Source organism: Eulemur rufifrons, chromosome 24, assembly GCF_041146395.1.
Source record: "Eulemur rufifrons isolate Redbay chromosome 24, OSU_ERuf_1, whole genome shotgun sequence".
In the NCBI taxonomy this organism is placed as follows: domain Eukaryota; kingdom Metazoa; phylum Chordata; class Mammalia; order Primates; family Lemuridae; genus Eulemur; species Eulemur rufifrons.
Window position 1 is genome coordinate 13,164,405 of NC_091006.1, and position 22,481 is coordinate 13,186,885.

At 57.6% G+C, this 22,481-nt stretch overlaps 2 protein-coding genes across 4 annotated transcripts; one reads left to right on the top strand and one right to left on the bottom strand.

Moving 5' to 3' along the window:
• Positions 1-1,052: 1,052 nt before the first annotated feature.
• On the bottom strand, positions 1,053-5,077 carry RRAS (RAS related). The gene is made up of 6 exons (XM_069457459.1): positions 4,876-5,077; positions 2,793-2,880; positions 2,587-2,689; positions 2,393-2,501; positions 1,491-1,609; positions 1,053-1,418 (listed from the first exon to the last, which is right to left on the bottom strand). The coding sequence occupies exons 1-6, from the start codon at positions 5,032-5,034 to the stop codon at positions 1,334-1,336; spliced, it is 663 nt and encodes a 220-aa protein (XP_069313560.1). The 5' UTR covers positions 5,035-5,077; the 3' UTR covers positions 1,053-1,333.
• A 357-nt stretch (positions 5,078-5,434) lies between these two features.
• Positions 5,435-21,836, top strand: SCAF1 (SR-related CTD associated factor 1). Of its 3 annotated transcripts, none has more exons than XM_069458455.1 (11): positions 5,435-5,454; positions 9,579-9,692; positions 9,928-9,985; positions 10,669-10,763; positions 11,111-11,211; positions 11,297-11,412; positions 14,873-17,710; positions 18,360-18,442; positions 18,655-18,873; positions 20,967-21,095; positions 21,403-21,814. In XM_069458455.1, the coding sequence occupies exons 2-11, from the start codon at positions 9,585-9,587 to the stop codon at positions 21,592-21,594; spliced, it is 3,939 nt and encodes a 1,312-aa protein (XP_069314556.1). In that variant the 5' UTR covers positions 5,435-5,454; positions 9,579-9,584; the 3' UTR covers positions 21,595-21,814. The 3 variants fall into 3 exon arrangements, with proteins under 3 accessions (XP_069314556.1, XP_069314554.1, XP_069314555.1); XM_069458453.1 differs by lacking the exon at positions 5,435-5,454 and adding an exon at positions 6,832-6,865 and having other exon boundaries at positions 21,403-21,836; XM_069458454.1 differs by lacking the exon at positions 5,435-5,454 and adding an exon at positions 6,921-7,318.
• The last annotated feature ends 645 nt before the right edge of the window (positions 21,837-22,481 follow it).

Genomic DNA, 22,481 nt, shown 5'->3' on the forward strand with positions numbered 1-22,481 from the left:
CCATTAGGCTAGCCACTAGCCACGTGTGACTGTGGAGCTCTTGAAATGTTGCTGGTGACTAAGGAACTGAATTTATTTAAATAGCCACATGTAGCTTCTGCCTACCATATTGAACAGTATGGTTCTAGAACTTTCCAGGAAAAGAAAATTCTTTCATCAGATGTTCAAACTTCATCCCAATAAATTGCCCACAAAAACGGACAAGGGTGGAATTGCCCTGTCGAAGGGGAAGTGGGGGGCCAGATGCCTGGTTTGGCTTATTCTCCTTGTCCCCTGCCCCTCCCTAAGCAGTGGGTTCTAGATGGAGTGTTCTAGATGGAGCAAGGCTTTGGGTGTGCTCTGAATTCACTCACCTCCCCTGAGCCCATTTCCCCCTCCTCTTTTTTTGAGATGGGGTCTCACTATATTGCCAAGGCTGGTCTTGAACTCCTGGGCTCAAGCAATCTTCCCACCTCAAACTCCCAAGTAGCCAGGTCTATAGGTGCACCCCACTGCAGGTGGCTCCATTTCCCTTTTTTTTTTTTTTTTTTGTAATTTTTTTTTTCTTTTTTAGAGACGGGGTCTCGCACTTGCTCAGGCTGGTCTTGAACTCCTGAGCTCAAACGATCCGCCCACCTCGGCCTCCCAGAGTGCTAGGATTACAGGTGTGAGCCACTGGGCCCAGCCCATTTCCCTTTTTAAAAAGCACCTTCTGGCCAGGTGCAGTGGGACACACCTGTAGACCTGGCTACTCAGGAGTTTGAGGTGGGGAGATCGCTTGAGCCCAGGAGTTTGAGACCAGCCTGGGCAACATAATGAGACCTCTCATCCAATCCCAAATTTAAAAAAAAGAAGAGCCTTTTTTTTTTTTTTGAGACAGAGTCTCGCTCTGTTGCCCGGGCTAGAGTGAGTGCCGTGGCATCAGCCTAGCTCACAGCAACCTCAAACTCCTGGGCTGAAGCGATCCTACTGCCTCAGCCTCCCGAGTAGCTGGGACTACAGGCGTGAGCCACCGCGACCGGCCGAAAGAAGAGTTTTCTTTAAAAAAAAGAAAAAAAAAAACCTCGGGGTGATGGCAGTGACATTTATTTTTCTGGGGGAGGGGAGTTATATACAGCAGTGACCCGGAGCCCCTCACCCCCACCAGGGGATTCGGTGGGGAAAGGAGGCATTGGCAGAAGGCACACAGTGGCAATAGCCTGGAAGAGGCCAGGAAGTAAGGGTGGGGGGTGTAGTGTGTCCTGGGAGACCCAAATGAGGAAACTGAGGCTCAGCAAGGGCCTCAAGTCACACAGCAAGGTTCGAGGACAGCTGGTCCCAAGAGCTTGTGCTGGTTGCTTGTCTCTCGCCCGGGCTACAGAAGGACGCAGGGGCAGCCCCTGCCCTTCTTCCTGGGGGCACTGGGGGGACTGGGTGGGAGCTCCTGTTCCTGGAATTTCCTGTGGGGAGAGGCCAGTGAGTTTGGGCTGGAGCCGGTAGAGACAAGGACGATGGGAAGGGACGCAGCTCACCGGACGGCCCGCACCAGCTGCTCGAAGGCCTCATCCACATTGAGACGCAGTTTGGCGGAGGCCTCGAAGTAAGCCACGTGGTGGGAGGCGCTGAAGGCAGATGCTTCGGATCGAGGGACCTGGGGAGAGGTGCGGGGAACACGGGGAGGAGTCAGGTCCCTGCACTCAGGGTGGCCCCAGCTGTGGGAGGCAGACAGGCGTACTGTGTGCTCTAGGGCAGTTGACCTACTGTGGGGGCTCAAGCAAAGAGGGAAACTTCCAGAGAGATCATGGCAGGAGATGCTGAGGGGGCTGGGGGCCATCGAAGTGAGGAATCGGGGCAGGCTTTGTAGGTGTGTGCCCGCCTGACCTTAGATCGCCAGGAGTCTGTCAGGCAGTGAAGTAAGGGTGTCCCTGCAGAGGCCAGCGAAGCCCGAAGGCTGGAAATCCCCAAAGGCTTAGCCTAATAGATGAGTGCTGTGTGGAAATCGTGGTCGTGAGGGACGTGGTGTGAGCAGAGAGAAGAGGGGACACAGCCACGCTGGGCATCAAGTGCCTGGCTGAGGAACGAGGGCTCCCGGGGAGTGGGGGAGCTGGGGAGGGGCTGGGCGGGAGGCTGGGGCAAGGGTCCCGTGGGAAAGAGAGGAAGGGACAGAAACCAGAAACGGGCAGAGAGTCAGGGCTGGTTGATGGGGGTAAGTGCTCCTTGTTCCATCAGCCACCTGTCCTGGGGACTCCTATGTGCCACGCCCTCTGCTGGGTGATGCTGGGGACCCAGAAGGTCCGGGGGGTGACACATCTAGGTGGGGAGTGTGACAATGGAGAGAGCCAGAGGAGGGTGCTGATGTGGGGAAAGGCACACTGACTGGAAGGAGGCTCCCAGGCCGAGATGGGGTCCCCAGGGAAGAGGGGCAGTCCCAAACCTGGCGCTGTGTCTCCAGATCTGCCTTGTTCCCAACCAGCACGATGGGGAAGTCATCACGGTCCTTGACTCGGAAGATCTGCGTGAAGAGCTTGCCCACCTCGTTGAAACTGCAAGTGAAGCAGAGGTGTGAGGTCCTGCCAGCCACTGGGCTCTGGTCTCCCCACCCACTCTGCCACCAGCAACCCCTCTCACCTCTGCCGGTCGTTAATGGCGAACACCAGCAGGAAGCCGTGGCCAGCGCGCATGTACTGCTCCCGCATGGCCCCAAACTCCTCCTGGCCCGCGGTGTCCAGGACTGTGGAGACAGGAAGAGGGCCCATTATGGGGACGAGGCTCCCCCCAGCCACCCCCCTTCAGCCCCTGCCAACACCACCCCATCCTTTCCCTGTCGCCCTCACTGTCCAGCCGGGCCGGGATGCCATCCACGGTGCAGATCTTTGTGTAGGAGTCCTCAATAGTGGGGTCGTAGTCAGACACGAAGTAGGACTGGTGGGGTGGAGAGAGGACATTGTCACTGCAGTACCCCAGCAGAGAGGACGAAGCAGTGCCCCTAGGCCTGCCTCTCTCTGCACCTCCCCCTAAGTCGCTATCCCCCTATCTCTGCGTCTCTGTCCCCCTCTCTCTGGGTCTCTATTTCTCTCTCTCTCTCTCTCTGGGTCTCTATTTCTCTTTCTCTGGGTCTCTGTTCCCTTCTCTTTGCTCTTTGGGTATCTGCCGCCCAACCCCCAGTCTCCTTCTCTCTCTGAGTTCCTCCTGGTCCTCTCTGTCTGGTGTAAAGTACATCTCCCACATTCCCATGTCGTCATTACATTCTGGCCGGGTGACACTTCACTGATCACTTCCCCTAAGCCTCAGTTTCCTCATTTGGAACATGAGGATAAGAATAGCACTGCACCCAATCCCACAGTAGTGAGATTTAGAGAAAATCCCCACTAAACATTTAACATATCAGTTATTGGGAGCTCTTGTTGTCCAGACTATCCGCCTGTTTATAGCTCCCCCTCCTTCTCTGCCTCCTCCTCCTCTTCCTCCTCCCCCTTTCCCCTCCTCCTCCTCAGGCAGTCTCCAGCGTCTCCTCCCAAGGGAAGGTCCCAGTTCCAATCGGGCTGCGGAGAAGCTGCCCCACCCTCGAGCTGGGCCACTCCCTTCCTGCCTGGGTCCTGCCCAGTCTGCCTCCAGCCAGGCCTTTGGCCAGCTCTGGGCCTGCCCCTGGGGGCAAGGGGCCCAGGGCAGGGGCCTTTCTCTGCACAGGCGGGGCTCTCTCACAGGTGCTTGCTGGGGTCTCCTGAGGGGTCTGGGGCCCAGGGGCCTCTGCAATAGCATCTTGCGGCAGACACCTTTCTGGGGTTTCTGTAAGGTGGGGTGGGCTTCCCTTGGGAATGGGGTGGTGGTTTCCTGGGCAGGGGTGGAGTTTCAGGAGAGAAGGGGTGATTTGGGGGCTAGGGGTCTGAAGGTGGCATGCTATCTGTTAGAGGGGTGCTTGGTGAGGGCTTGTCCTGCCTCTGGGGGACAAGCAGTGTGTCTTCAAAGCACATCTGGAGAAGCTGAGGGGTTGGGGGCCAGTCCTGAGGTGGCTCAGGGGCACTTGGGAGGTCTGTCATAGAATATAGAATCTTAGAGACCTTGAGATGCATTTATGGGTCGGAGAAAATCCCAAGGAGCAATTCTTTCTGAAGGTGTCAAGAATCTGGGGGCTTCTTCCTTGGTGATGATTGGGGGGCCATCTAGGGTTTCCAAGAGGGGCTCAGGGAGTTGGAGTAGGAAAAAACTCAAGATGGAGGAGTGGTTGGTTTTCCTCGGGGGTGGGGTGGGAGGGTAGAGGTCTGGGTCTCAAGAAATGGGGGATGGCCAAGACTTGAGGTCTTGGAGATTTCTGGAATGGTCAAGGTGCTGGATTTTTTAAAAAAATCTCCTGGGTCTGAGGGTAAAATTCTCTCACAGCAAGGGTGAGAGGGTGCCTCTCTCAGGACAGGGTAGTCCCAGAAGAGCTTCAGGGCCAAGGTCTGGGCATAATTTCTAGATTCTGGGGGAGGGTGCTGAAGAGGCTAAGAATCCAGACTGGGGAGTCTCAAAGGTGCTGGGCACAGGCGTTTTCCCAGTGAGGCTCTGGGGTCTGGGGTTTGGGAGAAACAGGGCTCAGAGTGGAGGGAGGTGGGGGGCCCCTGGGAGTGCTTAGGGTCTGAATGGGGGGCTGCTCCCAGGAGGTGCTCAGGGCCAGGTTAGCAGGGAGGTAGGGCCTTAGGTACTAGGGGGAGGGAGGGATCATGGGTCTCAGGATGCAAATATAGGAGGAAGGTCCGTTGTGTAGGGGGTGGAGACCCTTGGGAAGTTTACAGTCACAATCTGAGGGGATTTTTTAAGATTAGAGGGGCCCATAGGAGGGTCTCAGTGACGGATCAAGAGGAAAACGGGGTCTCGGGGATCCCCCAAAGGGCTCCGTTCTGGGTCCCGGGGGCACCCTCCCGGGTGAGGGCCCACTACCTGGATGAACTGGATGGTCAGCGCGCTCTTGCCCACGCCGCCGCCGCCCACGACCACCAGCTTGTGTGTCTCGCTGGGCGGGGGGTCCCCGGGTTCCGGCCCCCCGCCCCGGGGCCGCCCCCGCCCCCGCCCGGTCCCGGACGCCGCCCCGCTGCTCATGTCGCCACCGCTGCTGCTGCCGTCGCTACCGCCTGGGGGAGCCGGGCGGGACCCGGGGCCGGCTACGCTAATGAGGATACTGCATAATCATGAGCTCTGGCAAAAAGGGCTCGCATCCCGGGACACTTAAGGAGGGGGCAAAGCCAGGGAAAAGGAGGAGCTATGCTAATAAAGGCAAGAGAACGGCGTTCGCTGCGACGGGGAATTCCGAAGGGGGCGGGGATATGCTAATGAAAAACTGTGCTCACCCTGAGCTGCGCCACGCGCTCTCAGCTGGCGGGCTGTGTGTGGGAGGGGCTATGCTAATAAGAACTCATTCTTTTGGCAGACGGGGCGGGAAGCTTGTTCGAGGTGGGGCTATGCAAATAAGGACCCCGGTGACAGAGCTTCTCCGGGAACCATCCCCGAGGCCTTATTCTGGTAGGCGGGACTCTCCGACTTGCGCGCGGCCGTATATAGGGCGCTCGGAAGAAGAAGCAGGTTTTGAGAAGCTCCACCTCCATCCTGGGGTCCTAGCCAAGCTTTCGACCCGGGCGTCTAAGTTAGAAGCTGGCGTCTCCGCCCGCTAAAGGACCCAGGCTTCCGGTTCCCGCTTTCCCAGCCAAGCGGAAGACAGACTGGGAGGAGAGATGGGGCCCTGGAGGGGGATAGCAGTGTAATGGGTTAGGGAGGGGCCGTGAGATCACTGCATTCCTAATCCATGAGCCAGCTCGCCCAAGTCGAGACGCCCGGGTCATGAAGGGCCTGGGGCCAGGATTTCTGGGTCTTGAAGGAGGAGCAAGCTGAGGGCCCAGACTCCTGGGTTCCTAGGATAGAATAGGGCTAGCGACTTGTACTTCTGGGTCCTAGGAGGAGCATGTCCGGGAGGAGGGTTTCTGGAAATCCTTACTACTAGCTTCGGTAGAGAGCTGGGGGCTGGACTCTTGGGTCCAGAGGTCGAAGAGGCTGGGAACCCAGGATTCTGGGTCCAAGCGAAGGCATTGGGAACCCGAATTAGTTTAAGGCGCGAGCTTGAGACCTGGAATAGTCTAAGGGCCCTCTTAGGTCCTGGGAAGGAGGACTCAGACTCCTTGAGCCCGAGAGAGGAGGGAAATGGGAGTTCTAGACTCCTCTGCTCTTAATGAGCAGATTCGGAATTTGGATTTCTCTGTACTGAATGAAGAGGCCATGGGGTCGGGCTCCTTGGTTCTAAATTTATTTTAATTTTATTTATTTTTTTTAGAGACGGGGGTCTCCCTATGTTGCCTGGGCTGGTCTCTAACTCCCGGGCTCAAGCGATCCTTCTGCCTCGGTCTCCCGAGTGGGACCACAGGCCCGCGCCGCTGCACCCCATGGGTTCTTAATTTAGGGGGCACCGGGAGATCTGGATTCTGAGAGCTCCAGGATGTGGGCGGAGCAACTTCCAGACAGTCCGGCTCACTCTAGTGAACTACAATTCCCTTGGATCTGTTCGGCCTAGCGCCTCTTACGTCACTTCCGGATTCCCAGTCCTGTCTGTGTGCGCGCAGGGCACTGTGGGGGGCCTCATCGCAGGCCGCCGCAACCCCGCCCACTTCACCTCTCACCCCTTGCTGTCCCCGCGCGACAGAGGTGGCGCGTGGACTACGCCTCCCGGCGTGCGTCGCGCGTACCCGCCCCATGTGCCCTATTGATTTCTGGGAAACCGAGTCCAGCCCCCTTCCCGCCAGCCTTCACGGCACCGTACTCGGTATTTGAAATCCCAGCAAGCTCGGCGGCGCTTTAGCTCCACCTCTCTCCTCCTCTGCTCGCGAGCCCCGCCCCAGCCCGCCCCGCCCCGCGCCGGGGCCGGAGCCGCAGCCCGAGCGGCGGGGTAAGATGGCGGCGGCGGTCCGGGCCGCGGGGCTCGGGCCTATCTGGGTGGGCGGGGCGGAGTCGGGTCGCTAGTTGTCCCAGGGTCCTCCCCACACGCCACGGGGCCTGGAGGGCTTAGCGGGGTGGTCTCGGGCCCTGCAGCGGCGGCGTAACCTGGCGCTGAGCGGGGGGCCTTCTCAGGGCCCTGGGATGCATCTTTGGGTTCCAGGGGGCGTCTGTGGGGCGTCTCCGAGAAGACTGGGGGCGTCCACAGAGCCTGGACTGAGCCTCTATCATGTAAATGGGCTGGATCGTATCTGAAGGCACTGTAGATCGTCTTTATGGGTTGACTGGAGGCTAGGGTCTGCTTAGAGGGTTCTGGGGCCATCTTGAGATCTTGAGATATGTCCCAGGGGTGAAGGAGGTCTGCAAGAGCTGAGGAGTATCTGCAGAGCCATCTAGAGCGCCTAGGGTATGTCTGTTAGGGCTGGGAAGTGTCTACACGGGCTGGCCTGAAGATGCAGCTGGTCTACATAGGTCTGGGGGCCATATCTCACGTCTGGAAGTCTTTTAGAGCCACCTAGAGGGGTGGGATGTGCCCACTAAAGGAGGAAGCCAAATACTGAGATGTACTGAGAAGCATGAATGGGTCTCTAAGGTCTGGAGAGTGTCTAACATGGGTGACAGGAGGCTGGGGGCAGTTGGAAGGACCTGGAACCATCTAGGTGGCTTTGATGTGACTACAAGAATGCAGTCTCTATGCCTGGAGCAAATTTGAATGCCTTTTGAGGCCAGATAAACGTGTGGAGAATAATACAGAAGAGAGTGTTGGAAATTTTGCCCAGCTCATATGTACTTGCCCTTCAGAAAGTAATTCAAATGAAAAATGTTTACAAATTCTGCATTACCCTGGGACTATGGAAAGAGTTAGAATTAGTCCACATCAGTCTGGGAGAGTCTGTAGGGTCATCTAGATTCATTTAGTACTGTGCTTTTCAAAATCTTTCGACCTTGATCTGCAATAGGAAATACAGTTTTCATTGAGACCCAGTCCATATCAACATACATATTTAACTAGTACCCAAGTCCCATGAATTGATATTTCCACTTACTACTTGTGATGTACTGTGAAGAACTTTCTATAATGTTCTATTTGGTTTTTATAACAAGCTCAAGCTATTTGTGAAGCAATAAACTGCTCTCAGACCCTGCAGTTTGGGAAACACTGATCTAGACGGACTTAGCAGCCTCTGCAGAGCGGCCTTAAGGACTGAGGAACTGAGGGTGTGTCTGCAAAGCCTGGAGCATGTCTAAATGAGCAAGCACGCATCTTTGTACACTGCAGAGGGTTTGGGGATCTCTGAGTCTGTATTCAGCAGATGTTGATTAAGCTTCTGACATGTGACAGTCACTGTTTTAGGTAGCACTTTTTTTCCCCAGGAGGTGCTGGAGAACACCTTCAGGGCTGGGAACCATCCACAGAGCCAAGGGTATTGAGTATTGGCAAGAGGCTGGGATGTAAGAGACAATTGGGGCAGGGCGTGTCTTTGGAAGTTAGGGACTAGGCCAAGCTGGGAGGCTGAATGTGAAGCTTTAACAGCTTGAAAATCTGTGGTGGGACAAAGAATAGGGCCAAGGTCTTTTCTTTGCAGTTACATAGCAGGGGAAGTGAAGGAGACATGTAGATGAAACCTGGGCCTTAAGGGCTATTGATATAATTACTGTTCATCTGTATTGAACATTTTGGGTGCACTAAGTGTGTGGCAGAAATCAGCCTTTCAATTCTCACAGCCATTCTCTGAGACAGATATGACTATTTTGTCCATTTATAGATAAACACACTGAGTTCTAGGTTAGGGATTTTGAAGCTTTCTAGGAATTTTGAGATTGAGTATTGTCTTCTGAGTAACAGATTTGACAGTCACAGGGAAGCTTACAGCTAAAATATTCATATTTTCTGAAGCCCTAACCGAGACATCCACCCATTTAAAGGATCTTTCAACTACCTGACTAGGCAATCAGGTCTAAGAATTTTCATGACATTGCAAAGGCTTTGGGCAGATAGGCCATGAGCAGATGCCCCCTGTGGGGTTTGGGGGACAGCATGCCTTTCTGAAGCTTAGCATTTTCATTTGAAAACAGCATACTTGCTTTGTAGACCACTCCATCATGGTTCCATCTTATGTCTCTAAATGATATTTTTGGCATCCTCACCATCAAGGACAATTGGTGCTCTAGGAAGCACATGTGGTATTTGAGTTATGGTGCTGAAGCCACCAGCACACTGGTGCATGCGTCAGTTTGGGGAAGGTGGGTTTATGGGACTGTGGAACACATTCTTTGAAATCACAGTGCAACACAAAAAAAAAATCTCAGTGTCGGTTTATATTCCGTGAGGGCAGCAAACAAGATCATGAGGTTTGGATGGACTGTGGGGAAGCGGTGGGAACTGGGGAATGACATGTTGAAACTGGAGGCTGGGGAGGCCTCCCTCTGACAGATGAAGCAGCTGAAATCCAGAAAAAGGAAGAGCATTGCTCTGGTCCCTCTGGTGTCTGTGCTGGACCTGGTACTTGCCCAAGCACAGGGTGGAGTGGGGGGAGGTGCAGGAGAGGAGGGGTGCTGAAGAGGACACCGAGGGAGGCAATGTTGGGGCCCTTGAGGTCTTCATGTCCATCCTTTGCTTCCACTCCTTGGTCCCCACTCCAAACTCTCATCCCCTTGACCACCAGGTGACCATGGAGGAAGAAGATGAGTCTCGAGGGAAGACAGAGGAGTCGGGCGAGGATCGAGGTGATGGTCCGCCGGACAGAGACCCCACGCTTTCTCCTTCTGCCTTCATCCTGGTGAGGCCGCTGGACTCCTGGGGCTGAGGGAGGGAGGGAGGGGCTGAGTGTCCAGACTCCAGGGCCCTGGCTCCTGGACTGGAGGGGGAGGGGGCCTGGGGCCTGGACTCTTGGCTTTTGTGAAGTACTTGAGTCTGGTTGTTGGGGTGTTGGAATGTTTGTGTCCCAAGGAGCAGAGGGTGCAAAGTGTTTGCATGAGACCCTGACTCTGGGTTCTCCCCTGCCCTTTCCCCAGCGGGCCATTCAGCAGGCTGTAGGAGGCTCCCTGCAGGGGGATCTGCCGAATGATAAAGGTATGGTGGGTTCTGGTTCCTTTTAGCCCCTGCCCTTTCTCTGCATTCGTTATTGTAGTTTCGTTCATATAAGCTTTTCTGAGGCCTCCCAGGCGCCACCCTTGTGCTGGCTTGGGGAGCCAAAGATGGAGCAGACCCCTTGGCTACCATGGAGGGGAGACCCAGTCATAGCACTGCGAGAGGGCAGGAGGCTCACCTAAGCTAGCATGGAGGGAGACAGGTCAGGGCAGGCACATTAGAGGGTGACAGGTGAGCTGGGTTTCTGAGCTGTCAGATTGGAAGACAGCCTGGCAGGCGGCAGCAGGCTGCAGCACAGGGCACGGTGCCAAGGTATTGCGCCCTGGTTTGTTGGGGCTGGTGTACAGGAGGGTATGAGTGGGGCCGGAGGACAGGTGGGGGGAGGCAGGAGAGGTCTGTGGCGACCCAGCAAGGCTCAGATGCCAAGCTGAGGTATCTGAGGGCGGACAGGACAACAGATGGGTGAGAGAGTTCGAGTCTCAGAAGTGGGTGTTGCCAAGTCCTCCTGAGTTCTGAGTTGGGAGGCCATGCAGGGAGGCCTGGGGAGCAGGCAGGAGCTCGGCTCCATCGTCAAGAGCTAGATCAGCCTCCTCTTTCCTCTCCCTGACAGGGTCCCTGAGTCCAGTCCCCTGTCTCTGATCCCCCACGCAAATCTCTCTCTCCAGATGGTTCTCGATGTCATGGCCTTTGTTGGAGGCGCTGCCGGAGCCCACGGTCAGAGCCTCGTTCCCAGGAATCAGGGGGGACTGACACAGCTTCTGTGAGTAAGAAGAGAGAGCTGGGGACCCAGACTCACAGGTCTAAGAAGGAAGAGACTGGAGCCTGGATCTCTGAGTCTGGGGGAGGTGGGGGGTGGGGAACCCAGACTCCTGGCTCTGGGGAGCCTATCAAGGGCAGTGTTGGAAGGGCCTGGGGGCCTGATCCCTGGGGCTAAGAGCCAGGCCTGGAGTCTGGAAGGTAGGCAGGATAAGGGAGTTGGTTGGATCCCTAAGTTTTCCTGTGGGTCTCAGTCATCTGGTTTCCTGAGAGGTCAGGCACTGGGGAAATAGGATTTGCCGGTCCTCACATGAGCAGGGACAGTGTGGAGCCCCTCCTGGCCTATTCCAGGTGTTGGACATGGCCGCAGACAGCTTCCTCTCGGGGCTGGTGAGCATCCTGGACCCCCCGGATACCTGGGTTCCCAGCCATCTGGACCTGCGGCCTGGCGAGTGAGTAGCTGAGCAACGGAGTGGGAGAGGCCCCGGCATGAGAGCCGGAAGCATCCGAGGCTCACCCATCCCTTCTGCCTTGCAGAAGCGAGGACATGCTGGAGCTGGTGGCCGAGGTCCGAATCGGAGACAGGGATCCCATCCCTCTGCCTGTGCCTAGCCTGCTGCCCCGTCTCAGGGCCTGGAGGACAGGCAAGACGGGTATGTGGGGCCAGGGTGGAGCTGGGCAGGTGGCCTTGGAGCTGTGCGGAGTCAGCTGTTTTTCACAGTGGTAGCGGTGAAGATCATCTCATTCAGACAAAACCTGTGACTTTTTTTCACGTTAGACTGGAATAAAGGCTGTACGTGCATACAGATGTACGTAAAGCAAAAACCGATGCGATGGGGACCACGTAGGAGCAGTTAGCACATGTGCGACACTTGGTGTCACTGCGTCTCTTCATCTCCCCAGGAGGGGCATTCTTAGCATCTCCATCTTCCAGAGGAGCAAACAGTCTGAAAGAGGGAAGTCACTTGCTCAAGGTTGCACAGCCAGTTGCTTAGTGGTGGGCCTAGGCCTCAAGCCCTGATGTGTCTGAGTCCACAGCCCAGTTTTTGTGCTGGGGGCGCTCTGGCTTTCTGTGATGTGTGGTGCTCAAGGAAGCATCTGCTCCCAACCCTGCATGCGGTGGTGAGCCCACAAGTGGTTTAGACCAAATTCGAGTGCGTGTGGGAATCTCCAGGAGGACTTGTTAATGCGCACATCCCTGGCCCACTCCCAGGTTTCCGATTCTGCAGGTCTGGGGTGAGGCCTGAGAATTTGCATTTTTAACAACACATGCTGCTGATCCCTGCACCCCAATGAGAACCAGGGTTGAGACGTTCCTTCTTGGTGTCCATATCTATTTGGAGGACGGGTGGAGAGGTCCGCTCAGGTGTAACACTACATCAGCTATGAGCACCGGGTCTGTGGTAGATAGTGGCTTGAACACCCCTCTTTGCCAGGTCACTTTTTATCTTGTTCCTTTTTTTTTTCTGAGACAGGGTTTCGCTCTGTCACCTGGGCTACAGCCTCTCAAGAAGTAGCTGGGACTAGAGGCGTGCACCACCATCCGCAGCTAATTTTTCTATTTTTTGTAGAGGTGGGGTCTTGTTCTGCTCAGGCTGGTCTTGAACTCCTTTTTTTTTTTTTAAACAGTTCTGAGTTGACTTATCTATTAGGCACAAGAGACCTGGAGCATGCTTAGGGCTCACAACTCTCTTAGGGGCCCAGAAAAGTGTTTTGTTTTGTTTTGTTTTGTTTTCTGATAGAGTCTTGCTCTGTTGCCTGGGCTAGAGTGCCGTGGCGTCAGCTTAGCTCACAGCAACCTCAAACTCCTGGGCTCAAGCAATCCTTCTGCCTCAGCCTCCAGAGTAGCTGGGACTACAGGCATGCACCACTATTCCCGGCTAATTTTTTCTATATATTTTTAGTTGTCCAGCTAATTTCTTTCTATTTTTAATAGAGACGGGGGTCTCACTCTTGCTCAGGCTGGCCTTGAACTCCTGACCTTGAGCGATCCTCCTGCCTCGGCCTCCCAGAGTGCTAGGATTACAGGCGTGAGCCACCGCGCCCGGCCCAAAAAAGTGTTTTAATCCCTTTTAAATCAGAAGCTGTAGTGGATAAGTAAACAAATGAGCAGGGCAGCATTCTAATAAAACTTTATTTACAAAAATAGGAGGTGTGCAAGATTTGGTCCCTGAGCCTCAGGAGTGATGGATGTAGGCCAGGCACGGTGGCTCACGCCTGTAATCCTAGCACTCTGGGAGGCCGAGGCAAGAGGATCGCTCAAGGTCAGGAGTTTGAGACCAGCCTGAGCAAGAGTGAGACCCCCATCTCTACTAAAAATAGAAAGAAATTATCTGGACAACTAAAAATATATAGAGAAAAAATTAGCCGGGCATGGTGGCGCATGCCTGTAGTCCCAGCTACTCAGGAGGCTGAGGCAGAAGGATTGCTTGAGCCCAGGAGTTTGAGGTTGCTGTGAGCTAGGCTGACGCCACGGCACTCTAGCCCAGGCAACAGAGCAAGACTCTGTCTCAGAAAAAGAAAAAAAAAAGAAAAAAAGGAGTGATGGATGTACCTGGAACTTACTAGTTGTTTTTAGGGGGACTCCAAGGTTATGTTTTATTTTCTTATTCCAGGTGGTTTTTTGTCTGTTTCGTTCAGAAAATACTAAGAACGTAGGAAAAAGAAAACTCACCCATAATCCTATCCCTGTACTAAAATTATATAAAGAAGTGGAGGTCTCCTGTTTGCAGACAGCTCCAGTCTGTAGACTGTTTTATGCTTAAGGTGGTGGTAGGAAGGGTAGGAAGGAGCTTATGCTCCGCGGGGCCTCGGGACCAGGTGCAGCCTGGCTCCCTCTGTGCTGTCATTCAGCCTCTGCTCATTGTTCCGAAGTGCATGTCATCCTCGTTCTCTGTGTCGTTTTCCTCTAGGGCCCTGGGAAGCCTATAGACAGACTGTGCACTTGACTCGTCGATGTCTGTCTCTCCCCTCATGAATGTGCGCTCCTTGAAGGCAGGGGTTCCTGTTTGTTTGGCTTACTGTTGTCTACTCTTAGTTCCCCAGACAGCTTGGCACAAAATAGGTGATGGATTGAAACGTGTCGAATGAATGAACAAGCTTCTGTTTGATAGATGAGGAAACTGAGGCAGTGGAGGCAGGCGGTTACATGGCTGGTTCGGTCTGGAACCTGGCAGTCAGATCAGGAGGTGGCTGCCCTCTTAAGCCCTCTGCCTCCCTGGCACTGTCCTCACTCAGCTGCACTGGTGTCCTTGCTGAGGGTCTGCGTCTGAGTGCTGGCCCAGGACCTGGCCTGTGGTGCAGCCTGGGTCAGCTGTCTGTGCTTGTGCAACTGTGGCATTGAGACTGTGATGCTTAGCGCAGCGCCGGGGGGTCTTGGAAGGGCAGAGGGGGTAACCGCAAAGCACCATGTCTGGCCTTTAGCAAGGGGCAGACCCTCCCTTGTCATTGCTGCCGTAGGTCACTGGTGTCTCTGAGACTGGAGCACCTGTAACCTCTTGGTCAGGACTCGCCGCAGAGTGAAGAGCTTGGGGTGAGGACCAGGCTGTCGGAGTGCCCCAGCTCTGCCACTTTCTGACTCTGGATGGGGCTTTTCCCCTCAGCTTCACACTGTTCCCTCTAAAGTGGGCTGAACTCCCACAAGAGGCAGCCGGTGCAGCAGGCCGGAGCCTGCTCTGGCTTTGGAGGTGGACTTGCGTTTGAATGCCAGCTCTCCTGCCCCAGCCTGTTTCGTCTGTGGCAACATTGCTGTCACCGGACGAGGTGTTTCCTAGGCTCTAGGGCCAGAGTGTATTGCTCAGGGTGGGGCTAGCGCTGTGTCTCAGGATATGGGAGTGCAGGCCCAGGGGCCACAGTGACCAGCTTTATACCCCGACTGCTCTCTGCTGTCTGTGTGCCCTTGGGGAGGGTACTGCAGCTCTCCGTCCCAGTTTCTGCCAGCGACCCAAGGGGCGAAGTCCCTGTGGTGTGTAGTTGTTGGGAGCATCCTATGGATTGGCACACGCAAAGCACTGGAGCTTTCTGTGCTGACGCTATTGGGAGGGCAGCAAGCTGGGGCCAGGGACGGGGGCGTGTGCCTTGACAAGGTCTCTCTGTCACCCTGTTCCTTTGCAGTTTCTCCACAGTCTCACTCTTCTCGACCCACCTGTGCCCGCCACCTCACCTTGGGCACAGGAGATGGGGGCCCTACCCCACCCCCTGCCCCCTCCTCCGCATCCTCCTCCTCTTCCCCTTCTCCCTCTTCATCCTCCCCTTCCCCTCCTCCACCCCCACCACCCCCAGCGCCCCCAGCCCCGCCTGCACCCCGATTCGACATCTATGACCCCTTCCATCCCACCGACGAGGCCTATTCCCCACCGCCTGCTCCGGAGCAAAAGTACGACCCCTTCGAGCCCACTGGCTCCAACCCCAGCTCATCAGCGGGAACCCCCTCCCCGGAGGAGGAAGAGGAGGAGGAGGAAGAGGAAGAAGAAGAGGAAGAGGAAGATGAGGAGGAGGAAGGCCTCTCGCAGAGCATCAGCCGCATCTCCGAGACCCTGGCAGGCATCTACGATGACAACAGCCTGAGCCAGGACTTCCCAGGTGACGAGAGCCCCCGCCCGGACCCCCAGCCCCCACAGCCCACTCCAGCCCCGGGAACACCGCCCCAGGCGGACTCCACACGGGCTGATGGAGCCACCCGCCGACGCGTCTTTGTGGTGGGGCCAGAGGCGGAGGCCTGTCGGGAAGGCAAGGTCTCAGTGGAGGTGGTGACAGCTGGTGGAGCCGCTCTCCCGCCGCCCCTGCTGCCGCCTGCCGACTCAGAGATTGAGGAGGGCGAGATCGTCCAGCCGGAGGAGGAGCCCAGGGTGGCGCTGTCCCTCTTCAGGGCCAGCGGCCGGGCCCCCCGACCTCCTCCCGCATCCTCAGCCACCCCTGCACCCCAGCCCCTGCCCCAACCTCCGGCTCCCCGGGCCCCGGAGGGGGACGACTTCCTTTCTCTGCATGCGGAGTCAGATGGCGAAGGGGCCCTGCAGGTGGACCTCGGGGAGCCGGCCCCTGCGCCGCCCACCGCAGACACGCGCTGGGGCGGCCTGGACCTGCGCCGCAAGATCCTGACCCAGCGGCGCGAGCGTTACCGCCAGCGCTCACCTTCCCCCGTCCCCGCTCCGGCTCCGGCCGCCGCAGCGGCCTCCGCGGGCCCGCCCACCCGCAAGAAGTCCAGGCGGGAGCGCAAGCGGAGCGGCGGCGGCGAGGCCAAGGAGGCCGCCTCGTCCTCGTCGGGCGCCCAGCCTGCCCCGCCGGCCCCGGCCTCGCCCTGGGACTCCAAGAAGCACCGCTCACGGGACCGCAAGCCGGGCTCCCACGCCTCGTCGTCCGCCCGCCGCCGCTCCCGGTCCCGCTCCGCCCGCCGCCGCTCGCGCAGCACTGACCGCCGCCGCGGGGGCAGCCGCAGGTCGCGGTCAAGGGAGAAGCGACGGCGGAGGCGGCGCTCAGCCTCTCCGCCTCCGGCCACCTCCTCGTCGTCGTCCTCAAGGCGCGAGCGGCACCGCGGCAAGCACCGGGATGGTGGCGGCAGCAAGAAGAAGAAGAAGCGGTCGCGGTCCCGGGGCGAGAAGCGGTCTGGGGACGGCGGTGAGAAGACTCCCTTGCCGGCCCAGCAGCCATCCGGCTCCACCTCCCTAGGCAGCGAGCGTGACAGCCGCCGCCGGGGCGCTGTACCACCCTCCATCCAGGACCTCACGGACCATGATCTCTTCGCCATCAAGAGGACCATCACAGTGGGCCGGCTTGACAAGACTGACCCCCGAGGACCCTCTCCGGCCCCAACCTCGTCACCCAAGCGGGAGGTCCTGTACGATTCGGAGGGACTAAGCGGCGAGGAACGGGGTGGCAAGAGCAGCGAGAAGGACCGTCGCCGCTCTGGGGCTGCTTCCTCCTCTTCCTCTTCCAGGGAGAAGGGGTCTCGTCGGAAGGCGCTGGATGTGGGGGACAGGGATCGGGACAGGGACAGAGATAGGGACAGGGACAGGTCATCCAAGAAGGCCCGGCCCTCCAAGGAGTCGGCACCTTCCTCAGGGCCCCCGCCAAAGGCACCCGTTAGCAGTGGCTCAGGCTCTTCGTCCTCATCGTCCTCTTGTTCCTCCCGCAAGGTGAAGTTGCAGTCCAAGGTGGCGGTGCTGATCCGCGAGGGTGTCAGCAGCACCACCCCCGCCAAGGATGCTGCGTCTGCCGGCCTGGGCTCCATCGGCGTCAAATTCAGCCGTGACCGTGAGAGCCGTTCCCCTTTCCTCAAACCTGACGAGCGGCCTCCTGCCGAGGTGGCCAAAGCAGCTCCCGGCAGCACCAAGCCCAAAAAGACCAAGGTGAAAGCCAAGGCCGGGGCCAAGAAAGCCAAGGGGACCAAGGGAAAGACCAAGCCATCCAAGACCAGAAAAAAGATCCGTAGCGGAGGCAGCAGCGGGGGCAGCGGCGGCCCCGTGTCGCTGAAGAAGTCCAAGGCAGATAGCTGCAGCCAGGCAGCAGGAGCCAAGGGGGCGGAGGAGACTTCCTGGTCCGGGGAGGAGCGGGCAGCCAAGGTCCCTAGCACCCCGCCCCCTAAGGCGGCCCCTCCGCCTCCTGCGCTCACCCCCGACTCCCAGACGGTGGACAGTAGCTGTAAGACACCTGAAGTCTCCTTCCTGCCTGAGGAGGCCACTGAGGAGGCTGGGGTCCGAGGTGGGGCAGAGGAGGAGGAGGAGGAGGAAGAGGAGGAAGAAGAAGAGGAGGAAGAGCAGCAGCCTGCCACCACCACAGCCACCAGCACGGCTGCAGCCGCCCCAAGCACTGCCCCCAGTGCGGGGTCCACAGCTGGCGACTCGGGGACAGAGGACGGGCCAGCTCCCCGTGTCTCCCAGCTGCCCACACTGCCCCCACCCATGCCCTGGAACCTGCCGGCTGGTGTGGACTGCACCACCAGCGGTGTCCTGGCCTGTGAGTGTTCCTCTGGGGGAGGGGTGCTGGGGCAGACAAGGCAGGAGAGACATTGATGGGTACAGACTTGCAGGCAGTGGGGATGCCCAGGAAGGGGTGGGTGTATAGTGACACATGCTGGGAGGGCCAGTCGGGGTCTCTCCAGAAGGCTTCTAGGTGTCTGGGTGTACTGGGAGAGAGCGGGGCTGACGGAAGCAGGTGGCCACCAGCATAGACTGGAGGGGTGGGCTGGGTTCTGGAGTCCCCCTTAAGCTGGGCTAGCACAGGGGCACCAGAAGGAATGGCTTGAGCAGGTTACTTAGGGGATGGCGGTAGCCTCTACCAGACTGCGGAGGGTGGGACAGAGGCCAAGACTGGCCAGGGGGTCAGGAGGTAGACTCCCATTCCTGCCACCATCTTGTCACTGAGTGACCCTGGCCACCACCTCCCCAACACACACGCATATACCCTGAGTGCCAAGAACACTTGGGGTGTGGGATGGTTCTTTCATTGGCCGAAGGCCTCTTTTCCCAGTTCTGAGTGTGAGGCCTGGTGGCCTGTCCTGAGGCCCAGAGTGGGAGACGGTAGCCCGTGGCCAGGTGAGGTTCACCATCTCCTTTCCCGTCACTTCCTCCTGATCTCCATGTTGTCACCTCCCCACTTATTGCAGTGACTGCACTTCTCTTCAAGATGGAAGAAGCCAACCTGGCGAGCCGGGCAAAGGCCCAGGAGCTAATCCAGGCCACCAACCAGGTGGGCTTCCCTGGGGAAGAGTCCCCACAGCCCCTTCTTTGGTCCGTTGCCCCAGTTAGGAGAGGAGCTGCACTCCAGCAGGCCTCGGGGCAGGTGCCGGCCAGAGGAGGACCTGCCGCCCCGGGAGCGTTGGGAAGGCGGGCTGGGAACAGGCGTGCACGTTTCCCCTCCCCTCCTCCCTCTGCTCATCCCCCTTCACCCTCTTCCCACAGATCCTCAGCCACAGGAAGCCACCCTCAAGTTTGGGGGTGACCCCAGCTCCTGTGCCCACCTCTCTGGGTCTGCCCCCCGGCCCCTCCAGCTACCTGCTTCCTGGCAGTCTCCCCCTGGGGGGCTGCGGCTCTACCCCTCCCACCCCCACTGGGCTGGCTGCCACATCTGACAAGAGAGAAGGCAGCAGCAGCTCCGAGGGACGTGGGGACACAGACAAGGTGAGCTGGCCTTGGGAGAAGTTGGTTGACAGTGACAGTTTTTCAGAGAACATGGACAGATACTGAGACACAAGGGCCCAAGAATGGCAGACACTGAGGCAAGCGGTTGGGAACTTAGAGACTGATGTAATCGCAAGGAACTGAACTTCCACTAGCGTGGATGAATGGGGAAGGGGTGCTGGGCAGGTTTAAAGGGAAACCAGGCCTGGCGCGATCGCTCATGCCTGTAATCTCAGCATTTTGGGAGTCCGAGGTGGGAGGATGGCTTGAGGCCAGGAGTTTAAGGCTATAGTGAGCTAGGATCTCGCCAGTGAATAGCCGCTGCACTCCAGCCTGGGCAACATAGCAAGACCCTGTCTCTTAAGAAAAAGGAGAATCACGTGTGTGTGCGTGTGCTCGTGCGCATACGTACACCACCGCCCCCACTACAGTCTACCGCTTGACTACTCATTGCTTTTTCCTTCTCCCTTTGTGTAAAGTGGGGGCAGATAGTTTTGAAAAGAAAAGTTGAGAAGATCTTCCTAGACAAAGAGAGGAAGAGTACATGCCGGCAAATACACACACAGTTTATTAAACTGTTCTGTCCGGCTTCTACTCCTGGGCCTCGGGAGCTATTTTCTTCCTTGTCAATTCTAGAAGCATTTCGTTATAATCCAACAGGCACAGCCAGACGGTGGTGTTGCCCACCTGTACGTGCCTGGGGGGTGATGCCAGAGGGAAAGGCGGGTAACCCCATGCAAATCCCCGTATGAGCCATGAAGATGGGGCCACAGCTCAGGCTGTCACTTGCCCATGGCACGTACCATGTGCTGCAGGACCAGGACAATGAGGACCCTTGGACCACTAGTGGGCCCCTTGCTTTGCCGGTCAGGCTGCCCTGGTCTGTTCTCTGTCTTTTGTCCTCTGTTGCCACATCTGAGATGGGTACTGGGGAGCAGCCCTCTCTTTCACTGCCTCTCTTTGGAAATCTACTTCCTGTTGTACCAGGCAAGCCTGAGGGGTCCCTCCAGGGTGGCCTGTGGCTCTCCTGGCAGTAGAGTTGTGATGACAGCTCGGTGGCTCATCAGACAGTGTATTTTTTCATCATGGCGGCCTTGACGTTGCCCCTGGAGGCTGTCAGCTGTGTGCCTTGCCCTTCCTAGGACTCAGTGTACCTGCTCCCATCTTCTCATGGCCCTGGGACAGAGGGAACAGTCGCCTGAACCTCCCCAGGGGTGGTGCTCAAAGTGACTGTCCCTTGTGCCTGCAGAGGGCCTGTTCTCTGGTGCCAGGTGGCTCTCCTGCTAGAGATTTCCTGCCTGTCTGCTTTTGCCTCTGAGGGGCTGCGGGGTCTCCCAGCTTCCTGGCCACAGCTGAAAAGGCCTTTCCCAGGAGGCTTTCTGCCCTGCTCCCTGTCCTGTTTCCTTTTTGTCCCCATGGCCTCAGCCTCAGAACAGTGACAGCTCCTCTTGACTGAGTCCTTGCTCTGTGCCCAGGCCGTGCTGTGTCCCCCATGTGCATCGCTTTCGTCCTCCCCACAAGTACTGTCCCCATTTTACAAATGAGCCCACGAAGAGGTTCGGCTGCTCATCCAAGGTGTCACAGCCGTGGAGTGGCAGGCCAGGATTCCAGTGCACATGTGCCCTAGAGCTCAGCTCCCACCCTGGCTTCCACTCAGCAGCCAGAGCAGCGTTTACAAACCTAAACTGGGTCTACCACTTGCCACCGCAGAGCCTGGGGAGATTTTCTTGCTGCAATCGGAATAAGCCTGTAGAGGCTGACTAAAAGCAGTCCGAATCGCCTGGCTAATTTTTGTCTTCCCAGCAGACCGTGAACTTTGTGAGGGCAGGGCACACATGTCCTGGTCATGGCTAGTCCAGCCTAGAGGAGATGCTCACTGACATTCGGAGGCCCAAGCCTGGCCTGTGGTCCCAGGTGACTGCAGCAAGGGAGCACAGGGCAGACCCTGAGCAGGACTTCCACCTGCTGGAGTAGGTGGATGGCCAAAGAGGCTACGTTGACAGGCACAGGTGGGCGAGTGGAGGTCAGAGGTTCCACAGGCACTCATCTGGCCCTTGCTGTCCCTTCTTCCCACCCTGTCACCATCCCACCAGTATCTGAAGAAGCTGCACACGCAGGAGCGGGCGGTGGAGGAGGTGAAGCTGGCCATCAAGCCCTACTATCAGAAAAAGGACATCACCAAGGAGGAGTACAAGGACATCCTGAGGAAGGCCGTCCACAAGGTGGGCACAGAGACGGGGCAGACACAGGTGGGCAGAGGATGAGATGGAGAGATGGACGTGTGCAGACAGATGTACGCAGACGTGGAGACAGGGACGCAGGGTCAGTCTGGGAGGCGAAGAGGGTGACAGGATTTCTTCAGGGCCACCTGGACCTCTTCTGCTGGCCTGTCATCAAGGGGGACAGGTGGAGGTTGGCCTGGGTGTTGGGGGAGTGGCTTCTGCCCCAGTCCCAAGCTGCACTCAGCAGTCCAGGGTGGAGGGGGCCCCGGGAGGCTGGCAGTAACCCCAGCTGCCCCCTGGCCCCCAGATCTGCCACAGCAAAAGCGGGGAGATCAACCCAGTGAAGGTGAGCAACCTGGTGCGGGCCTACGTCCAGCGCTACCGCTACTTCCGCAAGCACGGCCGCAAGCCGGGAGACCCTCCGGGGCCCCCGCGGCCACCCAAGGAGCCGGGGCCCCCTGACAAGGGTGGCCCGGGCCTGCCCTTGCCCCCTCTCTGAGAGCCCTGGCCACCCCTTCCCCCCTCACCTCTTTGAAATTCTGGACATATTTATGGCTCCACCTCCCCACTTCCCTCCCCCGTCAGTGGGATGACCGGCGGAGAGTTGCTGTGGGGAAGAGGAGAGCCCCCTGCCCCACCCAGCCCTGGGCCATCTCCCCTGCCCCCAAGCCTGGCCCCATTGCCCCTCCCTTCTGTTCGTGCCCCTCTGCCCAATTTCATTAAAGATTTCATGAAATGTTACCCCCAAGCCCCATGATTTTAGCTCTTTCTTTTCAGAGACAAGTTTGGGGACGGGCTGGGGAAGGACACCCAGGAGGCCTGGCCGATATCTGAGGGTCGGAAGCAGGGGACCAGACTGTGACTTGTGGTGACTGCATTGCCCTCTCTGGGCCTCGGATTCCTTATCTGAAAAGTGGGTGTTGTGAGGATTAAACAAGACACAGGCAGGTGGAGCACTTAGAGCAATACCCGGTGTTGCTGATGGGTAAAGTGGTGGTGACGGGGAGGTTGGGGTCCCAGGCCCCACCTGCTCAGTGTCTTCCAGGCTCAGGGCAGCTGGGTGCTATTTGACTACCTTAGAATTGCTCCCAGGAGCAGGTCTTTGTCCCCGATTGAGTTGGATTCAATTGTCAGCAGCCCTGTGAGGCTGGGGTGATCTAATCCACTTTCCTGAGAGGGAAACTGAGGCACAAAGCAGCAAGGGCTGCACAGTGAGTCCCATCACTCAGAACTGAGGCCATGATGAAAAAAAAATAAAGAAAAAAATTCAAACAAAAAAATTAAAAAAAAAGAACTGAAGGCCAGCAAGAGGTGGTAGTGCCCAGGGTCACTGGGGCAGGCAGGTTTCCTGGGCTCCAGAGGTGGCTGCAGGCACAGCCCCTTTAC

What these genes read in the sequence shown, in the direction of transcription:
- RRAS (XM_069457459.1), bottom strand. Translation starts at nt 5,034, where the DNA reads ATGAGCAGCGGGGCGGCGTCCGGGACCGGGCGGGGGCGGGGGCGGCCC. An exon ending in CATCCCGGCCCGGCTGGACA is followed by an intron (nt 2,690 to 2,792) that starts GTGAGGGCGACA and finishes CTGTCTCCACAG; the next exon opens with TCCTGGACACCGCGGGCCAG. An exon ending in CAGCTGGTGCGGGCCGTCCG is followed by an intron (nt 1,419 to 1,490) that starts GTGAGCTGCGTC and finishes CTCTCCCCACAG; the next exon opens with GAAATTCCAGGAACAGGAGC.
- SCAF1 (XM_069458455.1), top strand. Translation starts at nt 9,585, where the DNA reads ATGGAGGAAGAAGATGAGTCTCGAGGGAAGACAGAGGAGTCGGGCGAG. An exon ending in CTGGACCTGCGGCCTGGCGA is followed by an intron (nt 11,212 to 11,296) that starts GTGAGTAGCTGA and finishes TCTGCCTTGCAG; the next exon opens with AAGCGAGGACATGCTGGAGC. An exon ending in TAATCCAGGCCACCAACCAG is followed by an intron (nt 18,443 to 18,654) that starts GTGGGCTTCCCT and finishes CTCTTCCCACAG; the next exon opens with ATCCTCAGCCACAGGAAGCC.